This window comes from Mixophyes fleayi, chromosome 1, assembly GCF_038048845.1.
Source record: "Mixophyes fleayi isolate aMixFle1 chromosome 1, aMixFle1.hap1, whole genome shotgun sequence".
NCBI classification, from domain to species: Eukaryota; Metazoa; Chordata; class Amphibia; order Anura; family Limnodynastidae; genus Mixophyes; species Mixophyes fleayi.
Window position 1 is genome coordinate 260,959,809 of NC_134402.1, and position 13,209 is coordinate 260,973,017.

Here is a 13,209-nt window from a genome sequence, read left to right on the forward strand (position 1 = left end):
ACTTAAACTATCCTACATCTATCCGCACCTATATCTTTTTTCTCTCGATACTCTTCACCCCTTATTATCCTTACCCTACCTGTACCTTTAGGAACCTCCCTTGGTTCACAACACCATATATAGACTCTCGTCCTTCCCCTAACCAAACTCCCTGATCCACCATTCCTTCACCCTTTCCTATCTCTCACTCTCCTAGGTACCCATATCCATCTTCCCTAATCTCTCCCCTATGCCCCAATAGTCACGTCCTTCACCACAGTGCCCTATTAGTCATGTTTTTGATTACCATCTGTCTCCATTTTACCACACAGACTATCCCTGTACCGTGCCATCCTACACCTTACCGCTCACACGACACCTGAAGACAACCCTGATTCCACGAACCACAAACCCCACCACAACAATCAACTAAAAGGATAACACAGCTGACCCTTACAGCCTCTGGTCCACGGTCACCCAAAGATAAGTGCAGTTCAGACTCCACCAGTATATGTTTTTCTGAGCACAACTGTTGAGTATCTCCGATCTCCGCCTGTATGCAGAGGTGAAAACAGGCTAAAAGATATTTACAACTCTGAGAACGTGCGGAGATACTCCATAGTTGTGCAAAGTTTTTCCTAAAAACATTCCACTTATTTTGTGTCCAACTCTGAATCAGGCCCAATATTTGCAAACATGTATGAATGGATGACCAAACTACTGCTTTGCAAAGATCTTCTGCTGATGCCTGTGCCTTATGGGACCAGGATGTTGCCACTGCTGTTGTGGAATGTGCCCTCAATATTTTTGGTACCTCACACCCTTAACTCTTATAAGCCTGTGCAGTCACTTCTGTGATCCATCTTGCCAGCGTACACTTGGAAGGAACTTGACATTGTTTTAGATCTTCAGGAAGTAGAAAGAAATGATCTCTCTTTCTGATATTCTTTAGTCTGGAGAGAAAACACAAATATTGCTCTTACTAAATCTAGAGCATGCAACTTACTTTCTCTCTCATTAGTTGGCTCTGGACATAGTATGAAGAACATTTTCCTGGTTTACATGAAATTTTGAAACTACATTTTGTAAAAATTCAGAATTTGTCCTCAAAACTGTCTGAATGAGTGATACTGTCTCCAGTGGCACAAATTAGAGCTTCTAAAACAAGAGTGAGGTCTCAAGGTGCTGTCGAAGTCAGCATATTGGATAAAGTCATTTCAATTAAAATCGAGCAAACTTGGTTGTCTTTGTTTGAAAAGATGCGTACAGCACGCTACGGCGTGAAAGGGCACGCTACGGTGTGGAAGGGCGTACACAGCTGCAACACGTGGCAACAACAGTATTTAGTCTTTTACAAACATTCGCACAAACACGCACACTTGTAAAATAGTACACATTAATGGTAGTTGCAACACAGTCATTTATGTCGAAATATAGTAGTATTTATACGTAATATTATAAGTTATATGCATATCAGTAAAACATATGGTACACGTTGAAGGAATCATATCATGTGTGGTATCATACTAATCCCCTTCACTTTTGCGACTGTCCGGTTCACTCTGCGAAGGAATTGCAAAGTGCATGCGCAAGTTATTGATGTTAAGGAATTATGGACTATTATGATTAGAAATCTTGGCGGGAAGATCAGAGCTCATCCCCTGGAGAGATGACCCCCTCCTTTGGATTCCTGAGCTTAAACTAGCCTATGATTTGCAACCCCCTGGACCCTCCTGATGCCTGGACCAATAGAAGCAAGCCACACCTTTGCATTGTTTTACTGTATCTCTGTTTGAGCTCTGAATGAGGAGCTGCTGCTTATATGCAGTCACCTAGACCACAGACTTCAGGACTGAATGACTGTTCACTGGATCCAGAGCGCCTGCGCTAAGGAACGGCTGTACTTACTATTATTTTTCTAAGATATATATACTGCTACTTTTTGAGAATAAATCTTTGTGCGTTGGAAACACAAATCGAGATTCGACAATCGTTACTGGATAGCGACAAAACGCTCATAACAGTGCCACAAATGATTTTCTGCAAGTTTGAATTCTCTTTGCATTATCTAAAGTCCAATATTTGGGAAATGTTGATTTCTAGTGCATTGATTACTTTAGATTTGCACCATCTAATCAATTTAATACCTCAATCACTGTGTCAGAAACACTTTCAATAGTATAATTTCTATAGTGATTGCTCAACCTTCACACCATCAAGGAGACTGTGGATTTGGGTGGCAAACTGGTCCCTGATGTAAGTGGTCTGACCAACTTGGCAGTGGTGGATGGTTGTTTGTGGAGCATCTCCATGTTACTGCAAACTACAGGCCAACATAGAAGAATTGCATTCACTTTTTATAACTTCCATTTTTATTTTCTTCAATGTGCGTGCAATATGAAGAACTGGTGGAACTCCTATCCCAATCTGAAATTCCAAGGTCTTGACAAGGCACCTCTCCCTTATACTTTTAGATCTCTGAAGAAAGTAGCATCTCTCTATTATGGTGTTCCAGCTTGTTGCCATCAGATCTATCTGTGGGATCCAAAGCCTCTTTCCTGTTTGTTAAAACACTGTTTTGACCAGTTTTTATTCTACGGTATGGATCTGAAATCTGAGGAGATAGTTTGCCACCTTGCTGACTTTCCCCAAGACAGGAAGTATTTAGAGGGTTTTTCTCTGCCCATAACCATTATTTCCTCTATTTCTGCCACCATTCTCTTGGTCCCTATTCGTATGTTTATAAATGCTACAATGGTTATTTTGTCTGAAAGTACATTTGGTGTTTGTTTTGTAAGTGAGACAGAAAGTTCTATATTGCACTACACACTGCTCTTGCTTCCAGGACATCTGCATGTAATCTTTTCCTTTTGACTCCATGCACACTTATTTCTGTGTTCCTAAATTTTTGAAGCTTAAATATGTTATCACCAAAGAAGATACCTGGGTTGGTATCCTCTAGTGCATTGCTTGGCAACACCCAGCACGCACCATAGTGTAATTTGGAACTACGTTCAGTAAAATCGGAGATGGACGAAATGAATCTGTTGCGCATGTGCAGCAGATCCTGCCAAATCCGTTGCGGAACTGAAGACACATGTGCTGACAGGAGACGGAGTAGCACATACAACTGGCTATATATATTTGGAACGGAACTAGGGGAGCAACTATGTGGCACAATATGAATTGCACGCACTTATTAGTGGCGTAATATGAACTGTGGGAAATACATTATTACATTTCAAACCACACAACTATGAATTTTGTAGGCAATAATTACACAGGTTAAGAATATGCATCACATTGGTTGGATTAATATTATCATGTTATTAGCATAACAAATTAACTGTAAATATATATACAGAAATACATATACACACACACCCCACTAGCACACATGGGCTTGACTAGATTTTAGCCAGCACACCGATAGAAACAGGTTGCCAACGCCTGCTCTAGTCTTTTAGTCATACAGGCACGATTCCAAAAGGCTGAAAAGTAAATCTTTACTTTAAAATTTATACTGCACAATAATGGCTTTAGTTTTCAGACTAGCAGCAACCCCAAAACTTACAGAAGTTTCTTTATCGCCGCGCCAACTAATCAGCATGACTTATCATACAGACAGTTCGTGACTTGAAAGTAGCAGCCAAACCTTTTGTCCCGTTAAGTAAGGAATAGCTCCGTATCTCAGACTGGGTACAATCTCATAGGATCGGCTAAACTGACAATAAATAGACTGGATTGACGGGACCTGGATCCCTGCTCAGCCTTCCAAACACACCATCAGAAAATTATATCTTCTCTTTAAACCACTACTGTAGCAATTTTTCCTACAGTGAGCTGTATGGTGCCATGTTGTCTGGACTGGCCCTATTTTTCTCCAGCTAATAGGGCTCACTGGGAACATAAACTTTGCAGACTGTTTGCATTGAGAAGCAATTTGATTAAGTCTCAATGATTAAATAATGGAGCCATATTATCTCTGGCACCCGTACGCAACCATAAATATTTGAATAGCATTTTAAATATTTATAAAAGATAATAACCATTCATAGTCAACTAGATGATTAACTTTAACAAATACTCTTCACCCGATATGATTATATAACGGACGCTTCTGAAGATATGTATACATATTACGTATTTATGGAGAGTCTACACACAGTTGTCGTGCTACTGCACAATGTATGCATATTTTGCAGTCATATGAATGAAGAAGAGGGTGTTTAGAGAAAGCAGGACGACCAACTTGCTACCACAAAGAACATTTCTATAGTATAAATTCTGGTTCTGAGAGGAATATTACTCTCCTTCAGTGATGGATCTTGCACCAGTCTAGAGGCCTATTGGTGTTCTGTGTAAGTCTTAGGGGTGACTTCAGAGATTTTGGATTGTGATCCCATAGTTTGAGTACCTTTAGTCACAGCTTCCTTATGTAACAACTCACCCATGAAAACACTGATGGTTGAGGAAAACATATAAGTCCGAAACACTATCACACTGAGAAATTTTACTGTGATTGCGCACTAGATAAGACAAACATTGAATCCTGTGTCTTCTGTCTTAAGACACTGATGTTTTGTCTTTTACTGTATCTATCTGTACTCCTAGGAATTCCAGCTGTTGAATTGGCATCAGATGAATTTTGCTGAAATTTATGATCCGGCCACGTTTCTGTAGAAATGCCCCTTGCATTGCTGATCTTGATTTTAGCTCTGTTCTGACATTTCTCTTACTAGGACATTGTCTAGGCATGGGAGTGCTGTATTCCCAGTTTCCAGAGGGCAGCCATTAGGGCTACGAATACTCTTGTGTATGTCTTAGCCTCTACCACCTCTGGTGGGAGGCTATTCCACTTATTCACTACCCTTTCTGTGAAGTAATTTTTCCTCAAATTTCTGTTGAACCTACATCCCTCCAGTTTCAGTGCATGTCCTTGTGTTCTAATACGTCTCTTCCTTTGAAGAATGTTTCCCCTTCTGTAACTTATTAAAACCCTTGATACATTTGAAAGTATCTATCATGCCTTCCCCTTCTTTGCTCCAAACTATATATAAAGATTTTTTAATCTTTCCGGGTAAGTTTTGTTGCTGTAGACCATGCACCATTTTAGGTGCCCTTCTTGGTAGAGTTTCTAATGTATTTATATTCTACTGGAGATATGGCCTCCAAAACTGGACACAGTATTCTAGATGAGGCTGTACCAATGATCTATACAGTGGCATTATTATTTACTTTCTGTTGCTGATTCCTCTCCCTATGCAACCAAGAGTCAGACTTGCCTCTCTTATTGCTTTGTCATCTGAAATAGTGACTCCTAGATCCCTCTCCTCCTCAGCAGTTTCCAATATAGCACAGTTAATACTATATTTAGCCTTCGTGTTTTTGAGACCCAAGTGCATGATTTTGCATTTTCTGTCATTAAACTGTAGTTACTACACTCTTGATCATTGATCTACTCTACCTAGATCATCAATCATTTGTTTTACACCTCTTGAACGGTCTACCAAGTTGCATATCTTTGTCTCATCTGCAAAAAAATGCATACTTTCCCTTCAATATCATTTGCAATGTAACAAAGATATTAAAAATCACTGGTCTAAGTACAGATCCCTGGGGTACTCCAATGGTAACCCTTTGCTATAGCTATTTTCTATCCTGCAACCAAGACCTTATTTATTCAACCACCTTAGAATTCAAATGCCATAATTTCAACTTTAACAGTCTGCGATGTGGGTCAACATCAAAAGTCTTACTAAAGTCTAGATAAGCTACATCTATGGCTTTCCCTTGAACTTTTACTTTAGTCACCCAGTCAAAAAAGTCAATAAGATTTGTTTGACATAATCTCTCCCCGGAAAATCCATTCTGTTTAAGATGCTGTAAGTTACTGGATTTTAGATCTTCTACATCTTTATTTTAAGAGGGTTTCCATCAATTTCCCTACTACTGATGGAAGGCACACTGGTCGGTAGTTGCTTGCCTCTACCTTGCTTCCACTTTTGTGCAGTGGAACTACATTTATTATTTTCCAGTCCTCTGGAATTACACCTGTAGGTAGAGACTGGTTGAATAATTCTGTTAATGGTGTTATCAGCACTCCTTTAAATTATTTTAGTATCCTTGGCTGCATCTCATCTGGCACCACTGATCTATCCACATTCAGTTTTGAGAGCTCTATTAGGACCATCTCCTCGGTAAATGTACTCAACTGTGGACCCTTCTCCACCTTTTCTGTAGTGAACACTGAGCAAAAATAATTAAGATGATCTGCTATTACCTTGGCTCCCTCAACAAGGTTCAAGTTTTCTGTCTTTAGTCTTATTCCTCATTTCGTTTTACTCCTTTCACTTATATACCTGAAAAGTTTTGCCTTTACCTAATGACTGGGCCATTTTGTCTTTAGATTGTGCCTTTGCACATCTGATTACCTTCTTAGCCTCCCTCTGTCTAATAAAATATACCTCTTTGTTTTCATTATTCTGAGTCTGCTTATATTTTCTAAAAGCCATCTTTTTTTGCTTTCAGAATACGTGCTACTTAATTTGCAAACCACACCAGCTTCCTTTTCTTTCCACTTTTCCTAACTCTTTTGACACAAAGGAATTAGATAGCATTTAATATTTGACTTTTTATTTTTTTCCCACCTCTCCTGCACTCCTTTCAAGTTCCTCCACTCTGCCAAACAGTCACTTACATTTTCCCATCTCTACAAAGTCAGCTTTCCAAAAATCTACCACCTTTGCATGAGCTCATCTGTCTTTATACTAAACCATACTGCTTGATGATCATTGGCTCCTAGGTTCTCACCCACATTTACGTCAGATATTGTCACCATTTGTAAGAATTACATCTAATATTGCATCTTTGCGAATGGGCTCCTTCACCATTTGCTTGACGGATGCTTCCTGCAAGGAATTCTGAATGTCCCTATTTCTAGTGAAATTTGCAAAAGACCCCTTCCTGTTCATGTCCTATAGATTAAAGACACCCATGATAATTTCCTCTCCTTTTAATGCCATTTTAGGGATGTCCAGCAATTCCTGTCCAATTCATCTTCCTGACCTGGTGGTCTATAGATCTCCTATTCCTAGCTATGTTTATTTCTCTATGCTTATTTTGTATTCATCTGCATTGTCTTCTGTTGCTAGGTGGACAACCCCCCCATCTTTTCTTGCTGCCTTTAAGATTTTTAACAGACGCTAATCATCCCTTGTAGCGGTGACTCCAGGTAAGCACCTTGTTTCTTAGTTTTTCCCAGATGTATTCCTCTTATAATGGAATCCTCCAAGAGATGTGTAGTCCGTTCTGAAGATTTCATTTTCCTGTCCCTCTAGGTAGTGGAAGTCCCCATACCCATGTAGTGTATTACCTATATTTGTACATTCCAGCCCAAGAGCAGCATATGAGTTTTGCAAGATGTCACAGCTTGTGGGATGTGTCTGTGTCCCTCTGGAAATCTGCCCCTTTCAATGCACACAGTAGTTCAGGTAGAATGTCTTCTGGGGGCTCTCTGAGGCAATGGTGGCTTCCAGGAAGCATTCTACATATCTCAGTCTGGAGTTTAGCTATCTCCTCCCACAACAACAGTATCCAGAGTTCCCAGAATGTTTCCCGCAATACAAAAGAATTACATCCACTGCACTAGACCAAACATTATATCAGATGCTAATGTGTCAATATTTGTGTACCTGTTTCTATATTCGTACTCACTTGATTCTGTTTCAAATTTACAATTCAATTAAGCATGCAAGTTGTTTCACATGTTCTGTGTCACTAGATAAACACAGAACATGTGTGTGCAAGTATGAGACTATACAAATAGATTGTATGCACAATACTCAGTAAGAACATCCTGATATACAGTTAATATAAAAAAAAAAGAATATATTTAAAATACATTTTTATTAATGATTATAGTATTAGGAGTTGGCTTTTTTTCCCCATGCTTTCTGATGGGACTTGATATTGCACATATGCATATAAGTATCCTGCGTGTGTACTGTGTTTTAACATACGACAAGTACTATTTAGGCAGAGCGTATATATACCCAGATTTAAATGGTAAAGTATCTTGAGATCCACTTGGATATTTATATGGGCACACGTGCACTCAAGTTCTGCACTTATTTTAAAATGCAACCTTGAATCTCTGAATGAGCTTCTATCCTCCAATGCTAGAGCTGTCTTTGAAGACACTACAGCAGAATCTACTTTAGGTACTAAATTCCATTTGCTAGTCTCATCAGCCTTAAAGGGATACGTCATATGAAATATTATTAATCTGTTTTTCGGTAATCTCAATTACACTGTGCATTTTAAACACACTGTTTTTTGGCTTTCTTTTACCAGAAAAATCATCCTGTAGTACAGGCATGTCAAACTCAAAACCCAATAGGGCCAAGCAGTCTAAGATTGTGGGCCGCAAGAAAAAGTCTCATATGTCATTTTGTAAGTTATATTAAGAAAAAACAAAAATGAAGTTTGCTTCTTCCTGATGCTTGACACTGTGCCCTCCATGCTGCTTTTACTTACCTTCCAAATGCCTTCTTTCTTCTCGTTTTCTTTTCTTCTATCTGTGGCTGCTCTCTGTATGCTACTCACTGCAAATGAGTCAGTGCGAAGGGAGCCGGAATAAAATAAATACTTATCTCAATTTCTTTCCCCGACGGGGCTGCAAAAACTATGTGTTTTGGCCTCATGTGGCCCGCGAGTTAGACACCCCTGCTGTAGGCTGACTGAAAACCATGTTTTTTTGTATCCCCAGAGTTTTAATATTTCTTAAAGCATCTACTAATTCAGTTCCATATATTGCTTTAGTTTCTATCACTTAAGTAGATGAGGTAACTCCACGTGATTCTATCGATTCCTCTAAAGATAATTCCTGCATATTATTCCAATCTAAAGATTGCTACATATCTATGTAATCATGCAGATCACATGATTCAAAACCGTTTGGTCAAATATTGCAAACATGTACGCTCCCTCGATCATGTTTTATTGTACCAAAGCACAAAAGCATCTGTTGATTTTCTATAGACATCTTAAATCTCACAATTAATGATGAAATGATCTGGGGCAAATCTGAAATTGTGTACGCACTCATGACTGTCTGTCCGTCCAACACTTCTGCCGATAGTTCCCCCAACATATTGCAGAAGCGTAGGCAGATATCGGTAAAGTGTGTACAGAGCTACGATCTTTTCAGCAGGCGGTTATGAGAGATGAAGACCACAGATCTGAAGATAAACTATGTAGGTATGCATGCATGAATCGGCAAGCTCATCAGGACTTTCAAAAGTTTGTGAAATAATTATAGAGATTGCATCTGAAGTAAAATATTGTGTGCGTTTACCCTGCTAAATTCTCTAGATCTTGACCCCTTGAGTTGTCTAACTTGCATTACTTGATGCAACATTCTTTCTCATCCAGTCCATTAATTCTTCATACTGTCCGGGTTGAAGTGTATAGCATTTTCTAGCCATCTATTACATGCTCTCATGCAATATCCCAGTTCTTACCTTAAAGGGTTCTGAAAGAGTACTAAAGAACCACAAGGATAAGGACAGATACTACCTAAAAAAATATTATAACAAACACATTACAACTTGCCAGTATCCTTTTTCATATTACTTGCCAAGGCAAGCAATCCAGCAGCTTAGAAAAATGTTTTTTGAGAGGCATTGTCCTCACTGTTCTCCTTCAGTGACCGATCAAGAAACAATGTCAGGCTCTTTGAAACATAGTGTCTACTAGAGCACGGCTTGGAATTAAAATTTGCAAAAAAATGCCGGTTTTCAATTCTGCTACACCGTTTAAAGAAAGCGGATCCACAGAGTTTGCCCCTTGTCGGTGCACAAATCCCACAGGAAGCAACACTAGGATCATTTCTGGGAAGGTAGTCAGCCAATCCAAGAGAAATGAAAAAACCTTCCTACTCAACCTATGCCTAACTCAGCTTTGAATAGACAGGAAAAAAAAAAAGATGAAGTATATGTGGAGCCACACTATAAACTTCCACCTTTTATCTTCTCATACACTCACTAAGTGGCTGCTTTATTAGGTACACCTGTTTTCTAATGCCAATATCTAATCAGCTAATCATATGACAGTAACTTAATGCATAAAAGCCTGAACACATGGGCAAGAGGTTCAGTTAATCAGATTAAACAGAATGGGGAAGCAATGTGATCTAAGGGACTTCGAGGTACTAAAATCACCCCTATCTGGCACCAATAATTATCCCAGTCAAACTGCCGATTTCTTAGAATTTTCACGCACAAGTCTCTAGTTTACAGAGAATAGTGAAAAAAACATCCAATGAGCATAGGTATGTGGATGAAAATGATAATGAGAGGCGCAAAAGGAAAATGGCCAGACTTCTTCAAGCTGACATGGAGACAATAACTCAACTACCCATGCGTTACAACACTACTATACAGAAGAGCATCTTAGAGAGCAAGCACATCAAACCTGGAAGTGAATGGGCTACATACACAGCAGAAGACTACCACATTGGATTCCCCTCATAGGAGCGCAAACCAGGAAACTGAGAACCTAGTGGGCAGAAGCTCACCAAAACTGGACAGTTGGAAGATTGGAAAACCGCCCAACGAATCATTTTCCGCTGCAACATGCAGATAGGTTTAGAATTTGACAGAAACTTGAGCTCATCCTGCCTTAATACCAATTGAGAATCATTTAAATGCCACAGCCTACCTGAGTATTGTTCCTGACCATGTGCATCCCTTAATGGTCATAGTCTCCCAGTCTTAGAATGACTACTTCAAGCAGAATAACACATAGTCACAAAGCAGACATCATCTCAATCTAGTTCCACAAACATGACAGTGATCTCGGTATACTCCAATGTCACCATATCACAATTCTATAGACACCTTTGGGATGTGGAGGAATGGGAAGTTTACAGCACGAATGTACAGCAATCTATAATAAAGTGTCCATTGAGGTTATATATACACACACAAATATGTAAAACAATATATCTAAATAAATATATCTATTTACATACACACACATATAGATATACATACACACATTCATACACACATATATACTAGCATGCAAGAGTTGTTGGCCAAAGCTTATTTGTTAACTTATATTGCTCTCTTAATGAATATCAACTTCAATTGCTCCCTAAAATTATCATCATGATTAGAATCAAGACTTTAAGACTTTACTTCAAAAGAACGAAACTTAATGTATCATATTCTTTGTAGACACAAGCATATTTAATTTTCGTTGCAGTCCTAAGAGTTTATGGATGTGCTAAAGTACGTAATTTTGAGCTGGTCATTAATAAATCTGGTATGTATGTTGATCAATTTTATTCAATGCAGCCCCCCTTCACTGGAATGACCTCCCTCGCTCCATCCACCTCTCTCCCACTCTGTGCTCCTTCAAACGTGCACTCAAAACTCACCTCTTTCTCAAAGCCTACCACCCATCCACTTAACCCCTATCTCCTCCGCTCATTCTCCCCTCTCTCCCATTGTCTCAACCGGCTCCTCTTGTGCCTGGTCTGTCAACCCTCCCTTAGGATGTAAGCTTGAATGAGCAGGGCCCTCTTCCCTCCTGTCTCCTTTACCCGTTCTTCTGCTCCGTGTCTATTGCATCTGCCTGCCTGGAGTTTCTGAAGTATTGGTACTTTTTGTTTATTGTTCTGTACTGTTATACCCTGTATAGTCTACTGTTTGTACTATGTGCGGCGCTGCGGAAACCTTGTGGCGCCTAAAAAATAAATGATATTAATTCAATAATATTTTTAATCTAAAATATATTTTTATTAAATATTTTATAATCTTACTTTATTTCAATTTCTTTTTTACAGCATTAAAATCAAACTCTTTCTGAAGGCTATACTCAAATTTTTTAAATTACACGGTCTAGTGTAACTTATGAATTAGCCCAATACAAAGAATCAGGTACAAATGTGACTAAAAAATCATTCTAGACGACCCAGGTGTACAGGAAAAAGGAAAGAAAAACATTTACATCGAAATGTGTTCGCGAAACTGAAGACTTTCAGCAACTGCAATCAAAGAAGAACTCAATAAAATTAGACAAACTCCAGTATCAGTTGCTACGGTTAAAAGTCATCCGTGTAACGTAGGCCTAAATGGTTGCAAATCTTGCAGAAAACCATTGTTGAGGTCTGTAAATAAAGTAAAAACGCCTTTGATGGGCCAAATAACTTTTTGGAACCAGATTATGTAAATATATTTGACAAATGGTCGAAGAACATGTGTTAAAGAACTGTAAAAGTCATACAGTTAAACATGGCAGTAGTCATGTCATGAATTTGATTTTGGTATAGGAAAGGCTGAGGATTTAGTTCAAACAACATCAACTATGGATAAGAAACAATACCACAGTATTTTAGAACATCACGTTGTACTAAGTGGAATGCGAAAAATTGGAAAGAGGTTCAACATGCATCAAGATAACGACCATAAGCACACATCTAAACTGTATCAATTATTTGAAAACTAGAGCAGAAAGTTCTACAAATTATGACATGGCCTCCTCAGTCACTTGATCATAATCCCAATGAGAAACTCTGGAATGAATTAGACAGAAAAGTTTGTGTAAGGGCTCCAACAAATAAAAACTTTTGGGAATGTCTGAACAAGGAGTGGAAAGGCATAACTTTTAAAAAGTTGGTGTCTCGAATGCCCAAATCTATATCTATAGATACAGATATATCTATAGAAATATCTATAGATATTTATCTCTAACAAAAATTATACAGAGGTGGAAATTCTGATGATTATGAAAGCGACAAGGAGTAAATACAGACTTACTACATAATAGACATACTGCATTCCTCACCAGCTTTATGGCCGCCAACATGTAAATTACCATATTTGGAATATTGGAAAAACGTAATATAAATTAGTAAATATATATATATATATTCTGTGGAAGTCAAATAATTGGATGAAGTAAACTAAATTGATAAATATTGTTATACGGTGCGATTGGTCCGCCACAGATATTGATGCAATCTCATGGATTAACACACATTTACATACATTCGCACTTACACTTGTAAATAGTACACACTAATATATGTGAATTGGAACCTTAATAAAAAAGATGTATTAGAGATTAGCGATCGCAAGTTATGAGCAATATGAGATTAATACTCATAAGTACTTTGTTAATTGGTTATTAAGTGGGAAGACACATAGGCAACAGTTGGAG

The 13,209-nt window shown here is 38.5% G+C and overlaps 1 protein-coding gene across 1 annotated transcript in view; it reads right to left on the bottom strand.

Moving 5' to 3' along the window:
• Positions 1–770: 770 nt before the first annotated feature.
• Positions 771–13,209, bottom strand: part of ELAVL2 (ELAV like RNA binding protein 2) — a 170,443-nt gene continuing 158,004 nt past the window's right edge. The window contains exon 8 of the mRNA XM_075210242.1: positions 771–932. Within this exon, the coding sequence (XP_075066343.1) occupies positions 803–932 (130 nt within the window). The 3' untranslated portion in view covers positions 771–802. The remainder of the gene's footprint in view (positions 933–13,209) is intronic.